This window comes from Panulirus ornatus, chromosome 5 (assembly GCF_036320965.1).
Source record: "Panulirus ornatus isolate Po-2019 chromosome 5, ASM3632096v1, whole genome shotgun sequence".
NCBI classification, from domain to species: Eukaryota; Metazoa; Arthropoda; class Malacostraca; order Decapoda; family Palinuridae; genus Panulirus; species Panulirus ornatus.
The window spans coordinates 15,966,747-15,986,689 of NC_092228.1; the positions used below are offsets into that span (position 1 = coordinate 15,966,747).

Here is a 19,943-nt window from a genome sequence, read left to right on the forward strand (position 1 = left end):
GATTCTTCTTTTTTTTACCCATCCCTCCTAGGCCCCTGCACGACATAACTAAACCTAATCACTACAGTATGTCTTCTGTTACATACAATATCTCAAATAACGAGACGTAATAAATGGATGATAATCTGTTGGTTAACTCGGGGCAGTGTAATGACAAGTCTTCACAAGGAGTTCGAAGAAGCGACCCAACCCCACCCTCACTGGCAGGCCGTCGCAACCCTCTATAGGCCGACTTCCGCTAAGGTTACCACACCTCCTCCAAGCGTCGTAGCAGAAGTGCTACTACAGGCGAGGGATGAGAGAGAGAGAGAGAGAGAGAGAGAGAGAGAGAGAGAGAGAGAGAGAGAGAGAAGGCAGGCTTAAGCGGACGGTGAGGGATGCGACAGAACCAAGAGTAAAGCTCCCTCCGTCAGGTAGGGAGGCAGAGGGAGAAGAGAGAGAGAGACAGAGTGTGAGAGAGGGAGAGAGAGAGAGAGAGGGCCCCCTTCAGGCGCGAGGCCTCACCTCACATCCACAGCCTCTCACACGATTGGAATTTACTGTCTTCCAAAACTGTCGGAGGGAAAACAGAAAGTAGCGGAGGCGGCGCGTCGTAAAGTTGGCGGTAAATCGCTATTGATCAGCGGCGCGACCGTCCCATACCTCCTCCTCTTCCGGTGTGCCGATAGATGCTCACGCCCGGCACCACCGAGATGTTAAATCCTCGCCGGCAGACGAATAACCCGGGCCGGCACCGCAGACGCTACCTACACTCACCGCCGAGAGGCAGTCTACAAAGTACACATACACAAGATAATCTGACTATATTCCACCTCAAAGATGAAAGAGAAAAGCAATTTCAAGCATGCAAGCGAGAGACTACCGCCATAACGGAAGCTGCTTTCCTTTCACACGACCGAAAGGTTGGTAGCTACATGGAAGATTACTGAGGCTAGAGGGAGGTAAAGGAAAAAAAAATATATATATTCCCTGCAGGGAATCGTAGCGCAGAACAACACTACAGGAACCTCCGCTGAGTCGCAACCAATCTCAACTACGTCGCAGACGACCCTCAGCTACGAGGACTTACATCGGTACGTCTAACGTAAGTACGAGAACACATGTACCAGACAACTAGTCCTCCTCCTCCATCCTCCTGCGGCAGGAGGAGGAGGAGGGAGGCCACACTGCGGCCACCTACCTGAGTCAGGGGCGTCGAGTCGTCCGAGTCCTCGCTGCCGGGTGACGGAGACCCTCCGGAGTTGGGCGAGCCGCCGTTCCGTGCCATGGGCGGGCGAGGGTAGTACCCGCCGCCCATCATGCCACCCACGCCGCCCATCATGTGAGGCCCCTGGGGCGGGCCCGCCACGTGCATGGCGGGGCCAGCACTGGTGTACACGGGCGTGGGGGGCCCGCAGCCTGGATGGACCATGTACCCCGACGTTCTGAAGGTAAAGCTGTTTAGTCATGTAGCTTATAGTATAGTGTGGTGTAAGGAAACGGAGGCGTCTCAATAGCTATAGCCTAACACACACACACACACACACACACACACACACACACACACACACACACACACACGCAATTACAATATAAAGTCATAGGGATTGAAGTAGAAATATTCCTAAGGAGATTATAACAATATATGACCCCCGAGTTCCCTCTGTGACAGATCGGGACAATTACTGAACAATATACAAATGATTTTGAGGTAGTTGAGGGAGCACCCGTGATTGGCTGTACTGTTCAGTATATCATCTCAATCTCTCATAAAAAACAATTCGAGGTTTTATTCTGTTATAATTTAATCAGGAATTTCACCACCTTAATATTCACAACTTTGTGTTATGATTGCGTATATCTGTGTTATATCATGATTATATGAATTGCCTATTGCAGACGTGATATGTTTCCCCGTTTTTAATTAGCTAATTAACCTTAACTACAAGCATATCTCGAAACGTTAATATAACAACATGAATACGGTACTCGTCTATCACTTTTTTACTGAAGACAGGTTTCCTACGACAAGGTATATTGCTGATGTTACCAGACAGAGACAGGCGCGCACACACAAACACCAGGAATATATATATATATATATATATATATATATATATATATATATATATATATATATATATATATATATTCCTATGAGTCCACGGGGAAAATGAAACACGAAAAGTTCCCAAGTGCACTTTCGTGTAATAATCACATCATCTGGGGAGAGACAAGAGAGAAATATAACAGTCAGTTGATATACATCGAAGAGACGAAGCTAAGACGCCATTTGGTAAACATGTGATTGTCCAAAACATGTTTTGGACAATTGTCCAAAACATGTTTTGGACAATCACATGTTTACCAAATGGCGTCTTAGCTTCGTCTCTTCGATGTATATCAACTGACTGTTATATTTCTCTCTTGTCTCTCCCCTGATGATGTGATTATTACACGAAAGTGCACTTGGGAACTTTTCGTGTTTCATTTTCCCCGTGGACTCATAGGGATATCTTGATCACGCACAAAATTGTGATCCTTTCCAATATATATATATATATATATATATATATATATATATATATATATATATATATATATAACAGTCTGATTATTAACAAAATCAGCATGAGGCTATGTTATAACACACAAACACAATTCTAATCTAACAAACATTGTATGAAATCAGCCACAGCTACTTAAACTATTAAGTATACTTACGCGTGTCCGCTATATCCAGAGTCTCGGCTCCTTCAGCGCAAAACCATCTCCTGTAAAGTTAACGGCCACACCGAGGTTGACGCTATACTGGGACCAACCGCTATACCAAGTCTGATTACGTATATGACTTACAACCCCGTCCAATCACCATCAGCTCGCCCAAACTCTTGCTATATATTTCACGTGATCACTCCACCCGCTCCCCGCGTTAATTTAATCAGAGGAAGTTAATCGGAATGTCATAACCTAATGATAAAAATCAACTCTAAATTTTAATGTAAAGGTGAAAATTGGATTTACTATCTTCTTTATCAGAGAAATTGGTTGCTGTCCATTTAAGAATTAAAAAAAAAAAGGAGGGGCGGGCGTTTAACGTTCGCTTAAAAAAAAATTGACTTAAATGTCCCAGTTAATAAATTAACTTGTGTAACATTTAATTAGTAAGAGCATTAGCCGATAGACGTTTCAAAGAGATAACACCGCCAATTTTTGGCTGCCTTTTAATCCACACACATACACACACACACACACACACACACACGTCTGAAGAAAAAAAAACTGACGCGGTGTAATATATGAAATTAAACTCGAAAAAAAAAATTACTTTTATACGCATTTCTTTCAAATCTAGCGAGGCGAGCGTTATGTATAATAACACTCCACTATCCGAGAGCGTTAAGAAAAATGCCCATGGAACAATTTGCACACACACACACACACACACGTACACACACCAAATCTACTAACTAACAACAATATCTGGTCAGTAACTGCCCCAACCCATACTTGGGGAGGTTGTCTACTTACTGGGCGGCTGCCATGTGATTGGGCTGGGAGATCGGTGGGATGTAGAGGTTCTGGGGCGGGAACTGGGGGTTCGCGCCCACTCCCATGCTCCCTCCCACGCCCATCTGATGAGAGAAGAGATCACGTAAGTCTTTTTGAGGGTGAGAGAGGGGGAGGAGGGTTGTATAATTACCGTGAGGAAATGATAAACATTTATCAGTTATTGGGGTGTTCTATAAACCGCTAATTTGATTCTCTGTATATGTCAAGCTTATGCTGCGTGTTTGAGGGTGACGCCCAGCATTGTCAAGCTTATGCTGCGTGTCTGAGGGTGACACCAAGCATTGTCAAGCTTATGCTGCATGTTTGAAGGTGACACCCAGCACTCAAGCTTATGCTGCATGTTTGAAGGTGACACCCCGCACTCAAGCTTATGCTGCGTGTTTGAAGGTGACGCCCAGCATTGCCAAGCTTATGCTGCGTGTTTGAAGGTGACACTCAACATTGTCAAGCTTATGATGTACGTCTGAAGGTTCCCAAAATTGTCAAGCTTATGCTGTTTGTATGACGAAGGTTCCCACGGTTGTCATGCCTGTGCAGTGTGTTTCAAGTTGATTCCCAACCTTGACAAGCTTATGCTGCACCTATGTGTATGTGACTCCTGGCCTTCCTCAAGCTTATGCTGTACCTGTGTATGTGACTCCTGGCCTTCTTCAAGCTTATGCTGTACCTATGTGTATGTGACTCCTGGCCTTCCTCAAGCTTATGCTGCACCTATGTGTATGTGACTCCTGGCCTTCCTCAAGCTTATGCTGCACCTATGTGTATGTGACTCCTGGCCTTCCTCAAGCTTATGCTGCACCTATGTGTATGTGACTCCTGGCCTTCCTCAAGCTTATGCGGCACCTATGTGTATGTGACTCCTGGCCTTCCTCAAGCTTATGCTGCACCTATGTGTATGTGACTCCTGGCCTTCAAGCTTATGCTGTACCTATGTGTATGTGACTCCTGGCCTTCCTCAAGCTTATGCTGCACCTATGTGTATGTGACTCCTGGCCTTCCTCAAGCTTATGCTGCACCTATGTGTATGTGACTCCTGGCCTTCCTCAAGCTTATGCTGCACCTATGTGTATGTGACTCCTGGCCTTCCTCAAGCTTATGCTGTACGTATGTGTATGTGACTCCTGGCCTTCCTCAAGCTTATGCTGCACCTATGTGTATGTGACTCCTGGCCTTCCTCAAGCTTATGCTGTACCTATGTGTATGTGACTCCTGGCCTTCCTCAAGCTTATGCTGCACCTGTGTATGTGACTTCTGGCCTTCCTCAAGCTTATGCTGTACCTGTGTATGTGACTCCTGGCCTTCCTCAAGCTTATGCTGCAACTATGTGTATGTGACTCCTGGCCTTCCTCAAGCTTATGCTGTACCTATGTGTATGTGACTCCTGGCCTTCCTCAAGCTTATGCTGCACCTATGTGTATGTGACTCCTGGCCTTCCTCAAGCTTATGCTGTACCTATGTGTATGTGACTCCTGGCCTTCCTCAAGCTTATGCTGTACCTATGTGTATGTGACTCCTGGCCTTCCTCAAGCTTATGCTGCACCTATGTGTATGTGACTCCTGGCCTTCCTCAAGCTTATGCTGCACCTATGTGTATGTGACTCCTGGCCTTCCTCAAGCTTATGCTGTACCTATGTGTATGTGAATCCTGGCCTTCCTCAAGCTTATGCTGTACCTATGTGTATGTGACTCCTGGCCTTCCTCAAGCTTATGCTGTACCTATGTGTATGTGACTCCTGGCCTTCCTCAAGCTTATGCTGTACCTATGTGTATGTGACTCCTGGCCTTCCTCAAGCTTATGCTGCACCTATGTGTATGTGACTCCTGGCCTTCCTCAAGCTTATGCTGCACCTATGTGTATGTGACTCCTGGCCTTCCTCAAGCTTATGCTGTACCTATGTGTATGTGACTCCTGGCCTTCCTCAAGCTTATGCTGTACCTATGTGTATGTGACTCCTGGCCTTCCTCAAGCTTATGCTGTACCTATGTGTATGTGACTCCTGGCCTTCCTCAAGCTTATGCTGCACCTATGTGTATGTGACTCCTGGCCTTCCTCAAGCTTATGCTGTACCTATGTGTATGTGACTCCTGGCCTTCAAGCTTATGCTGTACCTATGTGTATGTGACTCCTGGCCTTCCTCAAGCTTATGCTGCACCTATGTGTATGTGATTCCTGGCCTTCCTCAAGCTTATGCTGCATCTCTGAAGGTAACACCTTCTCAAGCTCAAGCTGTGTCTACGAAGCGTCATTTCTCTGCCGTGTGAGGCTCAGTCTGTGCCCGCCTCCACACCACAACATCATGTAACAAAATGAAGCCGTCCGGGGGGAAAAAAAAAGGGAGCATGGAAAATGAAAATTATATTAAAATAAAGTTATTCAAATATCACCATTAGCATGACACACCTGTTGACCCTCCCCCTGTACTCACTCACTGTTTCACGGGGCGTGTGACACAAAGCCGGACGGAAGGGCGCGGGGGCCAGTGTCAGTGGCATCATGTGTCATAAGAGTGATGTCAATGGTGATAGTAGACTCAGTGTGTCATGAAGGTGGTGTCATTGGTCCTAGTGTGTCATGCAGGTGGTGTCAGTGGCCACAGTGTCATTTGTCCTAGTGTGTCATGCAGGTGGTGTCACTGGTCCTAATGTGTCATGCAGGTGGTGTCACTGGTCATAGTGTGTCATGTAGGAGGTGCCTCAGTCCTAGTGTGTCATGCAGGTGGTGTTAGTGGTCCTAGTGTGTCATGCAGGTGGTGTCACTGGTCATAGTGTGTCATGTAGGAGGTGCCTCAGTCCTAGTGTGTCATGCAGGTGGTGTCACTGGTCATAGCGTGTCATGTAGGTTGTGTTAGTAACCACAGTGTGTCATGAAGGTGGTGTCAGTGGCTGTAGTGTCATGCAGGTGGTGTCAGTGGCCCTAGTATGTCATACAGGTGGTGTCAGTGGCCACAGTGTGTCATGCAGGTGGTGTCAGTGGCCACAGTGTGTCATGCAGGTGGTGCAGTGGCCACAGCGTGTCATGCAGGTGGTGTCAGTGGCCACAGTGTATTATGCAGGTGGTATCAGTGGTCTTAGTGTGTCATGCAGGTGGTATCAGTGGTCCTAGTGTGTCATGTAGGTGGTGTCAGTGGTCGCATTCATGCAAGGTGGTGGGTGGGTGGCTGAGGACGGAGGGGACGAGCCACGGGCGTGCGAGGTGAGCGACCTACCTGGGGTTGGTACATGGTCTGCGGGTGGTGTGCGTGGGCGGCCGAAGTGGTGTCTGGCTCCTGCTGTGACATGGTGGGGTTCAGGCCCTGCAGGTCGCCGTAGGTCTCCTCGCTCCCGAAGTTACCGTAGGCGGACTGTAAACAAGAGAAACAAGGGCCGTCAGTAAAACCTCGCTCCATCAGGTATCACCACCTGTGTACCTCCCTCCATCAGGCATCAACACCTGTGTACCTCCCTCCATCAGGTATCACCACCTGTGTACCTCCCACCATAAGGTATCAACACCTGTGTACCTCCCACCATCAGGTATCAACACCTGTGTACCTCCCACCATAAGGTATCAACACCTGTGTACCTCTCTCCATCAGGCATCAACACCTGTGTACCTCTCTCCGTCAGTATCAATACCTGTGTACCTCCCACCATCAGGTATCAACACCTGTGTACCTCCCACCATAAGGTATCAACACCTGTGTACCTCCCACCATCAGGTATCAACACCTGTGTACCTCCCACCATCAGGTATCAACACCTGTGTACCTCCCACCATCAGGTATCAACACCTGTGTACCTCTCTCCATCAGGTATCAACACCTGTGTACCTCTCTCCATCAGGTATCAACACCTGTGTACCTCTCTCCATCAGGTATCAACACCTGTGTACCTCCCACCATCAGGTATCAACACCTGTGTACCTCCTTCCATTAGGTATCAACACCTGTGTACCTCCTTCCATTAGGTATCAACACCTGTGTACCTCCCTCCATCAGGTATCAACACCTGTGTACCTCCCTCCATCAGGCATCAACACCTGTGTACCTCTCTCCGTCAGTATCAATACCTGTGTACCTCCCACCATCAGGTATCAACACCTGTGTACCTCCCTCCATAAGGTATCAACACCTGTGTACCTCTCTCCGTCAGTATCAATACCTGTGTACCTCCCACCATCAGGTATCAACACCTGTGTACCTCCCTCCATAAGGTATCAACACCTGTGTACCTCCCTCCATAAGGTATCAACACCTGTGTTTATATCCGAGGATGATAAAAAAAAATAACAAGAAATGGTAAGAAAAAAAATAATCACAAGAAAAATTACCCAATTCTCTTTGACGACCCCGTTTTCTGTGTCCTCAAACGAAAACCTTGACCTCCAAAGTATCCCCTTCCGTCGTTTTTCTCCCCCTCCCCCAACACAATAAATTAATTACGGACGAAAGATCCATTAATCAGAGATTTTCCAGATTCCCTAAAAAAAAGAAAAAAAAAAAAATTCATACTAAAATGTGTCGCCTGGGGTATAGTGTCCGCTAAGCGGGAAATGACTCTTACTATTGGTTAATTTCCGTCGCTTTAGGTTTCCTGGGATATCATTATCATACCCCGCACGGCCTGGCTTGCCCGCCGCTCGTGTAATAATGCGGTTCTCGTACGCACGTACTGGTCAAGAGGAGCGCCGAGGCAGGTCAACTTTGAACTGAGTCCGACGTTGGCCGAGGTGAACCAAATGATTCAGAAACAACAACAACAACAACAAAAATAATAATAATAATAATAATAATAATAATAATAATAATAAACAATAATAATAATAATAATAATAATAATAATAATAATAATAATAAAAATAATAATAATGATAAACAATAATAATAATAATAATAATAATAATAATAATAATAATAAGAAGAAGAGATGACTGATTGAATTAATTGTAGCCAAAAATTGACAAGATTGACCGTGGGACTATAAGGAGGGACAGTCTTTAAAAAAAAAAAAAAAAGGTGACGAGACAGTTTACTGATTATTATACTGATGCTCTTCACGATAGAGATGTTATAAACTGTTATCGCAGAGGCTATAAGACCCCGGATGGGTTCAACGTAGTTGTCAAGCTGTGCTGCAACACGGGGACAACGGATCTCAGGTGGTAAGAGGTGACGATGGCGGGTATGGTGCTGCTGTCGCTGCAGCTTTTACATGAACTGCCAGATGAGGTCGGATCGAAGATGATCTTTTCTGATCTTTAGAGCACTTCTTCCAACAGCCTCTCATTCTTTGGTGGCCAGCGAGCCAGGTCAAAGGCGGGGGGGGAAGGCAAAGGTAAACTTGGGGCAGAATGGAAGGTGACGCGTTCGAAGTTCAGTCCGGGCGGAGGCGATCCAGGTGTCTTGAATCCGTGAGGAATGTAGAGTTGACAGCTGATGTGTATTTCATGGTAGCTATGACGACTTCCGTCCAGTTCTGGGTATCGTCCAGAGCGCCATCGTGAAGCCCTGTGGACTGGACAGCCCGAAGAAGGGATGGGCCACAGTGAGACAAGAGGGAGGGCGGGACGTGGCTGGAAGCGAGATTGACGTGTGCAACTACGTAGTCTCTGTGTCCAGCTGACGGTGACGTGGTTGGCGCTGGTCCACCTCTGCGTAGGTTGGTTGTTGGGAGGTGTTCCGGGAGAGGGCGGTGCAGCCGGAGGAGCTGTCGTCAACGATGATGACTCGAGGAAGAGTCGTCGAAGTACTTTCGGTGGAGCGGGAGCTTCCATCAAGCCCTCGTTCGCGGGGACGAGGAAGGGCAAGGGTGACGCTGGCGGCCTTCCGTGCACACAGGAGAGCCGGATGACGACGCTGACGAAGGCGTGGCAGACGATATGACGTAGGCCCAAGGATTGCCGGATGGTGCCGCTGACGGAGGCGAGCCGGGTAGGAGGATGACAGGGGTCGGGTCGGGTCGGGTCGGGTCGGGTCCGTCACCCAACACCCTGCGGTCTCCCGCCACCACGAACTTTCCCCCACCTCCGCCACAAGATCCATCAGGGAGAGTTTGGTCGGTGCCGACGCCAAGCCCCAACTTTGCTGTGTCTTCTCTCCTGATGGACAAAATTGAACCAGACAGACAGGTATCCTTCAATTTCAGCTCCATCGCTTTCATAATAGCATTCCCAACCTTTCGGGAGTGCAAGACGGGCCTACAACCGCCCTGAAAATTGTGGCCTCCCACTTCGGCTCTTGCGACCTGCTGGCATAAGGGATAGAAAAAAAAAAAAATAAAAGACGAAGAAAATAAGGCGAGTGTGTCGTTCTTATTGTAGCCATGCAGGTAGGATATCCCCCCTCGCCAAACTTATCCTTCCCTGGGGTACAACTTAGTTCGCAACGGCCTAAATTAAAGTACATAGATTTTCATTTAGTCCAGCGACATTATGCTCTCTCTTCGCATTACCTATGCAAGCGACTCTCCTACCTTACAACAGGGGCCTCCGGCCACCTGCACGACGCCAAGGAGTTCCGACCCTTCCGTGCCTCCGCCCCAAGGGCCGCTTATTACCCCACGCCGAGACTCCGGGCTTAAGCCGGTCTGCCACTGGTATTTCCACATATAGATGCAAATGAACCGATTTATGTGCGTTTGTTAATAGAAATTTTTTCGTTGCTCTTAACTCTACACAAGTTGTACGGGGGGAGGGAGGGGGGTAGAGAGAGAGAGAGAGGGAGAAAGAGAGAGAGAGAGAGAGAGAGAGAGAGAGAGAGAGGGAGAGAGAGAGAGAGAGGGGCGGTGCGCCCGGCGCGGGAGCTGGGGGAAGGGAAAGGGGGTGGGGGGGATGTTGTGCGTTCTCACATCTTCCATCCAGATAACATCACACGCTACACTTCTCTTTTAAAGGGATGCAAGCGCTCCCCTCCCTCACTCCCACCCCACCTCCTCCTCCTCCTTCTTCTCCTCTCCCCACCACCCCCATCCCCACCTCACCCTTCCTTCCTTCCCCCTCCCCCTGAGCGACTCCCAGCACGACCAGGTGCTGTCAGCGACGTGTGCAGGCCGTAGCTGGGTAGATAAACAAGTTTATACCGTCGGCAGCGACAGCAGTGTAGCAGCCGTAGAGACGACGCGATGGTGGGGAGTTAACACTGGGGAGCGTGGGAGTATACATACAGGTGGGGAGGAAGGCCACGATGGTCGTGTAGGAGGAGGGCGGTGGGGAGGAAGGCCACGAAGGTCGTGTAGGAGGAGGGCGGTGGAGAGGAAGGCCACGATGGTCGTGTAGGAGGAGGGCGGTGGGGAGGAAGGCCACGATGGTCGTGTAGGAGGAGGGCGGTGGAGAGGAAGGCCACGATGGTCGTGTAGGAGGAGGGCGGTGGAGAGGAAGGCCACGATGGTCGTGTAGGAGGAGGGCGGTGGGGAGGAAGGCCACGATGGTCGTGTAGGGAGGAGGGCGGTGGGGAGGAAGGCCACGATGGTCGTGTAGGAGGAGGGCGGTGGAGAGGAAGGCCACGATGGTCGTGTAGGAGGAGGGCGGTGGGGAGGAAGGCCACGATGGTCGAGAGGAGGAGGGTAGCGGGGTGCAAACCCATGGAGAGGGGTGAGGGGAGACGACGACTTGGGACAGCGCCATGGGGGCGACATCAAGTCGTGGGAGGGAGGCGAGGCCGAGCGGTACACCCGGGATTCGTTTTATAATGACCGACATGGCACGGGTCAACACATATTCCGTCCATGGCACGGGCGACACACGTCCCACCCATGGCACGCGTGACACACGTCCTATCCATGGCACGCGTGACACACATCCCACTCATGGGACAGGCGACACATGTCCCACCCATGGCACGGGCAACACACGTCCCACTCATGTCACGGGCAAAAACATGTCCCAATCATGACACGAACGAAACACGTCCTACTCATGGCACGGCCATCCCGGATAAAATGAGAAAAAAAAGGGGAAATCAATGAATCACGAGCTCCGCAGTAGCTCGCAGAGCGAAGGTACAAGAGTCACAGGAAGCAGGAACGACGCGGAGAGGGAGGCAAAGGGGAGGACCATCATAACGGTTCATCCTCGTGTGGGTCTGGCGTCGACACAAAAACGACGGGAAGCAGCAAACCAGACGCGTGCGAGGATGGCCAAGGGTAAGTACATTACGTGCTTCACGGGGGCGAGGACCAGGGAGTACGTACCTGCTTAGGAGGGAAGGCCCAAGGGGCACGTATACGCTTATGGGAGAAGACCTAAGGGGTACGTACGTGCTTAGGAGGAGGGACAAGAAGGCACATACAAGCTGGGGAAGGAGGGTCTATGGAAGACATTAACCACGTATATCTACCTGGGTAACAGCAGAGCAGAGCTATAGAAGACACGTATTCTGGTAAGCAGGTGTGTGTGTGTGTGTGTGTGTGTGTGTGTGTGTGTGTGTGTGTGTGTGTGGGAGGGGGAGGAGGAGGAGGAGGTCTTGATAGATATATGTAAATGGAAACCCAGACGAGAGAAAAAGGCCCAATAAGGGAGGGGTTGTGTGTGTGTGTTGGGGGGGGGGGGGGTCGGGATTGTAGAGCAAGAGAGAGGATATAAAGGGGGCCTGAGGTAGGGTGACAAGGGAGATCACAAGGGGAGGGTGAATATGTCTGAAACGGCTGCGAGCACGTTGATAATATATATATATATATATATATATATATATATATATATATATATATATATATATATATATATATATATATATACACGTCCCTCTCAAAAGTCCTGGATTCAAATCTTGGCTGGAGGAGGGTATTAAGGGATATATATATATATATATATATATATATATATATATATATATATATATATATATATATATATATATATATATATTTTTTTTTTTTTCTTTTTTTTTTTGCTTTGTCGCTGTCTCCCGCGTTTGCGAGGTAGCGCAAGGAAACAGACGAAAGAAATGGCCCAACCCACCCCCATACAAATGTATATACATACGTCCACACACGCAAATATACATACCTACACAGCTTTCCATGGTTTACCCCAGACGCTTCACATGCCTTGATTCAATCCACTGACAGCACGTCAACCCCGGTGTACCACATCGCTCCAATTTACTCTATTCCTTGCCCTCCTTTCACCCTCCTGCATGTTCAGGCCCCGATCACACAAAATCTTTTTCACTCCATCTTTCCACCTCCAATTTGGTCTCCCTCTTCTCCTCGTTCCCTCCACCTCTGACACATATATTCTCTTGGTCAATCTTTCCTCACTCATTCTCTCCATGTGCCCGAACCATTTCAAAACACCCTCTTCTGCTCCCTCAACCACGCTCTTTTTATTTCCACACATCTCTCTTACCCTTACGTTACTTACTCGATCAAACCACCTCACACCACATATTGTCCTCAAACATCTCATTTCCAGCACATCCATCCTCCTGCGCACAACTCTATCCATAGCCCACGTCTCGCAACCATACAACATTGTTGGAACCACTATTCCTTCAAACATACCCATTTTTGCTTTCCGAGATAATGTTCTCGACTTCCACACATTCTTCAAGGCTCCCAGAATTTTCGCCCCCTCCCCCACCCTATGATCCACTTCCGCTTCCATGGTTCCATCCGCTGCCAGATCCACTCCCAGATATCTAAAACACTTCACTTCCTCCAGTTTTTCTCCATTCAAACTCACCTCCCAATTGACTTGACCCTCAACCCTACTGTACCTAATAACCTTGCTCTTATTCACATTTACTCTTAACTTTCTTCTTCCACACACTTTACCAAACTCAGTCACCAGCTTCTGCAGTTTCTCACATGAATCAGCCACCAGCGCTGTATCATCAGCGAACAACAACTGACTCACTTCCCAAGGTCTCTCATCCCCATAAATTATACCTTGTATAAATACCTTTCAATACGTTTGTCTGTTGTTAAGGCAACATACTGAAAACCAACTACGGAGATCAGTAAAAATCTTGGATTTAACCACGTTAAAAAACCCAGAGGAAACAGGCGTTACGCCACCACCACCACGCAGCATTTTCGCCCACCCAACATGGACGTTTAAATACGCCATTTAAAACCCACAAATAAAAACCACATTAAACCTCAGGTATCGACCAATAAAACCTACCAACTCGGGGAGACACACTAAAACACGCTGAAAAATGACCCATTTAAAAAGAAAATAATAATAATAATAATAATAATAATAATAATAATAATAATAACAACAAAAAACGTCGAAGCCAATTCGCATGAACGGCTCGTTATCAAAATACAGAGACTTAAAAAAACCCGTACGAAACCAAGGGTCAAAACAACGCCAAGTTACACTCGAAAGATAATTATCATATGCAAATCTTTTAAATAATCCCCAAAGATAAGAAGCTATTCCAAAAACTTACAAAGCAACGTTAAATTAGTAAAATGGAGAATAGAAAAATAAAAATATATTAAACCAGAGAACGACACTATTAAACCCCACAACATCGTAAAATAAAAAAAAAAAAACTTAAACCCGGCCAAACATTTCAATCAACACTGTAATAATCTACTGATGGAGCAACGTCGCTTCTTCAGTCGTAGGGAAACAACTCTTACGAATCATATAAAGAATGGGCTGAAGAAAGTGCTTTACCACATAACCTGAACACATACCAATCTATCTATAAATCTATGTATATCAAAACGTGAATATAAAATATTTAAGACCTTACCAACATGTGCAAAGGCCAAAATTCTGACAGAGATTATGGGTGCTCGTGTGACCCGTAGGTTCGCCTCTTTAACCTTTACGGGCACCGTCGTGCTCAAGGCTCACGTACCCTTCTCCTCAAGGGGTCGTGCACAGTCGTGCTCAAGGGGTCGTGCACAGTCGTGCTCAAGGATCGAGTCCTGTCGTGCTCAAGGGGTCGTGCACAGTCGTGCTCAAGGATCGAGTCCTGTCGTGCTCAAGGGAGGCTAAAGCCTTATCAAATCATCCCTTTTCAAGACGACAAATCGTGAATCAAAGACACCTTTCAGACAGACCAAAAAATCCCTCAAGTCCAACTCGAACATAGGCCATTCTCCCCTCCTACACACACACACACACACACACAACATCTTGACAAAACACACGGCACTACACGGCGAGGTTGCCCCCCCACTGCTAACACGGCTCTCTCTCTCTCTCTCTCTCTCTCTCTCTCTCTCTCTCTCTCTCTCTCTCTCTCTCTATACATCGGCTTTAAGGCCTTCATTTCCTGAGTCCAATATTGTAAAATAGAAGCCGTGGCGCTAAGCTATTCCTACGACCCGCCAGTCTTTCAGGCCGCCCCAGACATTTCCCAGATATCTCCCTGGAATTCCCTTTATCATTGACTTACGACGGGACCTTTTCCTTCTTCCCTCCTTCCCTCCCTTGGCCATGCGCACCGGTGTAGTTAGTGGGTCCACGACCCCCTTCTCTCTCTCTCTCTCTCTCTCTCTCTCTCTCTCTCTCTGGCCATGGTGGGCCGAGGTGCTTTTTCCTCTGGCCATGTGACGCTGTCAGTAGCGTTCACTGGGCCAACGACCTTCCTCACGGGAGCATGTGCGCTGGTGGGCCAGAGGAACATTCTTGGCCACTATGTTTGCAGCTGTTAACAGCAGTTCGTCGGCCACTTCTCTTTGTCTTTCTCTTCGTTGCCTCGAATCTGTTTCTTTTTTTTTTCCGTTCCTCCCCGTTGCCGAACTTGACTACCCCTCTCCCGGCCGACACACATCTGGTCCAGGCCCAAGGCTTCATCTCTGTTGCGGGACATGTCCCCGTTATTTCTTGTCCTCAACGACCATCGTTACCCGTTGGCAACACATCTCAGCGATCAATAAATCAGTTACCTAAACATCTCAACGATCAATAAATCCATTACCTAAACATCTCAGCGATTAATACACCCGTTGTCATTACGTGTCAACAATTAATACATCCGTTGGTAAGCCATACATCCGTTGGCAAACCAGCTCAACGACTAATCTCTTCGTTGGCAAGACGTCTCAACGAATCATCTATCCGTTGTCAAAACACCTCGACGACGTACACATCCGTTGTCAAAACACCCGACGACTAGACTTCCGTGTCAAAACACCTCGACGAATATACACCCGTTGTCAAAACACCTCGACGACGTATACATCCGTTGTCAAAACACCTCGACGACGTATACATCCGTTGTCAAAACACCTCGACGACGTATACAATCCGTTGGTCAAAACTCCTCGACGACAGTATACATCCGTTGTCAAAACACCGCGACACCGTAAACATCGTTGTCAAACACCTCGACGACGTATACATCCGTTGTCAAAACACCCGCCGACCGTATACATCCGTTGACAAACACCTCGACGACGGATACATCGTTGTCATACACCTCCACGACCGTAGATCATTCCGTTGTCAAAACACCTCGACGACGTACACATCCGTTGTCAAAACACCTCGACGACGTATACATCCGTTGTCAAAACACCTCGACGACGCACACACCCGTTGTCAAAACACCTCGACGACGTGCACATCCGTTGTCAGAATCTCTCAACGTCTGTCACCCGTTGGCAATCCCATTTCCCTGTCTTCCCTCGCTGTTCAAAGAAAGGAAAACCCCCAAACTCCGGCCTCCCTCACCCCCGCCCAGCAAAAATCATCGGCAACAGAAAACACGCAATAAAGGAAATAACATCGCCGTTTTCTTTCCGAATGGGAGGATCGCCTTAATGATAAAAAGAAAATAAGGGGGGGGGGAGAAGAAGTCGATGCCATTGTCTTCAAAAAAAAGAAAAAAAACAGAAGGAAAACGGTGGATTACTTGACGACATGTCAATGCTTGCCGAATCCAGGCAGGCTTTGAACGACAAAGACACACACACACACACACACACACACACGCATGCGCTACAATAAGGAACCAGACCAACGTACTAAAGAGTACTTAGCTGATCAAAATACCACCGGCGTAAGCAATAGCATCCATCTCCCTCCCTCCCTCACTCCTTCCCTCCCTTCCTCCCTCCCTCCCAATAACCAAATTCCTCGTTAAATTCAACAAAGGCGTGGCTTCAAGTCTGCCACCCACCCGCCCATCCCACGCCCTCCCGGCTTCATCGCACCTATGAGGGAGTACTCCACTAAAGTCCTATCTGTTCTGACCAAAAATAAAAGAAAAAAAAGAGAGAGAGAGAGAGAAAGCAGAGGAAAAAAAATATATATGGTGATCTTTCCTCGTAATATCAAGAATAGATCTACAGGCTGAATTAAGAAGCCTGAGAGAGAGAGAGAGAGAGAGAGAGAGAGAGAGAGAGAGAGAGAGAGAGAGAGAGAGAGAGAGAGAATCACGTCAAAACCAAAGAAAAACAACAAAAAAACAAAAACACATTTCGGTCTTCCTTGAAGCAAGATGGCGGACATGAAGAAAGGAAGGAGTGAATAACAAAAGACAATTTGTCATTTTCCTTTATGTATAGAGCAGCAGCAGCAGCCGTCCCTCCCTCCCTCCATCCCCTCCCGCTTATTATGTTAAGAGGGAGGGAGGGAGGGAGGGAGGAGGAGGGGGGAACTACGATACGAGGGGAGGAGAAAGACGCACACCGAGACAGGGCGGGAGAGTGGTGGTGGTGGTGGAGGGGGAATGGGATAGGGACGAGGCAGATCAGAAGATGGTGGACGGACGTACACACCAGAAATAAAAGAGACGAAGTCCTCACATTCAAAGACTGGTGTTTCAAAATCCAGGTATTCGTGTTAGAAGGTACGCGCATGTATGTCCGACGATGCGTTAGAACTCCACTATATTCCCACAGGGGAAGGAGGAGGTAAGAAGTATTACCTGAGGAGGAGGAGGGAATGTTAGCTAGTCCCTCCTAACCACACCACGAGTGAGGAACTCTCCTCAGGTGTACAAGCCCGCACTACCACCACAGCTGGGACTGTGTTCACACACTGCACTCCACACCACCTGCTACAGCTCAAATGCTATCTTTCACACTTTGGGGTCGAGAGTATATCAGTGTGGGCGGGTCTAAAAGTACGTGTACACAAGTGCTAGTCCGTATGGATTCTAAAGTGAAAACCTTAACTTGTTCAATGGTATATCAGTAGGTGTTCAAAAGGATGAGTACAAATGGTTTCTAGTCCGAGTGCAAGTGCGTTCTAAAGTGTCTCTATGAGTAAAAGTGAGTTCTAAAATACATGAGTACAAGCGGGTTTTAAAGTAGCTGTATCATCAAAAGTAAGTTTTAAAGTATATGCATACAAGTTATATATTTGTACAAGTGGGTTCTAAGGTGGTCATATTTGTAGAAATGGGTTCTACAGTAGCTACATTGAACAAGTACTTCTACACTAGCTATATTAGTATTAAGCGGGTTGTAAAGTACATTAGTACACGTGGAATTTAAAGTAGCTATATTTATACAAACGGATTCTCTTTTCATTTCAGCTACAGGCTCCAGCCACAGACAAAAATTCCACATCAAGGCCGAGCCTTAACTCAAATATAGAGAGAGGTTCATGAAAGGGAAACAAAAGAGACAATGGAAAGTATTTCCGAATCTCGAAAAAAGTGAAAAAAAAATATCTTAAAAAAAGAGCCAGGTGATATTTTATTGGGGGAGACAAGACAGTTCTAACGTTTCGAGGTGTAAGGGAAGAAACAGTTATCAAAACGGCCCACCCCGAGTGTCCAACGGCCATAATGAAGCAGCCAGCCTCGTATTGCGTGATCTAGGTATTGGGTTGGTGATGGTGAATTATCTTGATTAATCTATCTTTTATTTGACTGCATTATCTCCGTATCTATTGGCCTCCTCTTCAATTTCCAACAAACGTTCTACTTGCCACAGCTTTTTATAAGGTACGCTAGCAGTCACCTCCCGGGAGCAAAAACCAAAGTAATACCTATCGAAGAGAGAGAGAGAGAGAGAGAGAGAGAGAGAGAGAGAGAGAGAGAGAGAGAGAGAGCAAACACTGCCGCGCAGGACAAATGGGTCAAGGTTTTGCAGTTCGCCTTGGGGGGGAGTTAGTTTCTAAGTCGGAACTCTCTGGACTCTGTCAAGTAAGGATGCAGAGCTGGAAACCCCCCCCCCCCCCTCCCCCACACAAGATGTGAGAGCAGTACACCATACAAGGACGGATCAATACTCTGTATAAACGGAGCAACTGTTCGGAAGAAAAGGAAATTCGACATCTAAACAGAACTCCCATTTTCTTAGAGGCAGAACTTAGCTATTTCCGCAATGTGTGTGTGTGTGTGTGTGTGTGTGTGTGTGTGTGTGTGTGTGTGTGTGTGTGTGTGTGTGGAGCTTCCCAAGATAGTGTTGATGCCAGAGTAATACCGAGTATGTTCATTTTGCCAAGAGGTGAAATTACAGAACAGTCAAATGAGGGACGAAAGTTGTGAAGAATTTTCGTTAGAGAGAGAGAGAGAGAGAGAGAGAGAGAGAGAGAGAGAGAGAGAGAGAGAGAGAGAGAGAGAGAGAGAGAGAGAGAGACTCGGTCTTGAAGACATTAAACTACATTTGTACAAGTTAGTTATACAGTATATTAGTATAAGTGGATCTCAAGTAGCTATATTAGGACGAATGGGTTCTAAATCAGCTACATTAGTGCAAGCGGGTTCCAAAGTCTATTAGTACATGTGGGTTCTAAAGTAGCTACATAAGTAAAAGTGGGTTCTACAGTAGTTACACCAGTACATGTAGGTTCTAAAGTAGCTATATAAGTACAAGTGGGTTCTAAAGTAGCAACAGCAGTACATGTGGTTTATAAAGTAGGTATATAAGTACAAGTGGGTTCTAAAGTAGCAATACCAGTACATGTGGTTTCTAAAGTAGCTATATAAGTACAGGTGGGTTCTAAAGTAGCTATATAAGTACAAGAGGGTTCTAAAGTAGCTATATAAGTACAAGTGGGTTCTAAAGTAGCAACATCAGTACATGTGGGTTCTAAAGTATATGCATACAAGTGGTCTCCAACGTAGCCACACCAGCACATGTGGGTTTCTAAAGTAGCTATATAAGTACAAGTGGGTTCTAAAGTAGCAACACCAGTACACGTGGTTTCTAAAGTAGCTATATAAGTACAAGTGGGTTCTAGAGTAGCTATATAAATACAAGTGGGTTCTAAAGTAGCAATACCAGTACATGTGGTTTCTAAAGTAGCTATATAAGTACAAGTGGGTTCTAAAGTAGCCATATAAGTACAAGTGGGTTCTAAAGTCGCAACACCAGTACATGTGGGTTCTAAAGTATATGCATACAAGTGGGCTCTAAAGCAGCCACACCAGCACAGCTGGATTCCAAAGTAAATACGTACAAGCGCGTTCTAAAAGTAGCTGTAGCTGGAAAAATGAATTCCAGAGTGTATCTGCATCCAATGAATAGGAAGAGCGGAGTGCTAACCA

The 19,943-nt window shown here is 47.1% G+C and overlaps 1 protein-coding gene across 17 annotated transcripts in view; it reads right to left on the reverse strand.

Moving 5' to 3' along the window:
- The window catches only part of LOC139748602 (TOX high mobility group box family member 4-B-like), an 844,810-nt gene that overhangs the window by 72,389 nt on the left and 752,478 nt on the right, over positions 1-19,943 (reverse strand). For 15 of the 17 annotated variants that reach the window (XM_071661732.1, XM_071661727.1, XM_071661726.1 and 12 more), the window contains 3 exons: positions 6,759-6,893; positions 3,511-3,614; positions 1,181-1,436 (listed from right to left, as the gene is read on the reverse strand). In XM_071661732.1, the coding sequence (XP_071517833.1) occupies positions 1,181-1,436; positions 3,511-3,614; positions 6,759-6,893 (495 nt within the window). The remainder of the gene's footprint in view (positions 1-1,180; positions 1,437-3,510; positions 3,615-6,758; positions 6,894-19,943) is intronic. The other 2 variants (XM_071661723.1, XM_071661738.1) reach the window with 1 other exon arrangement.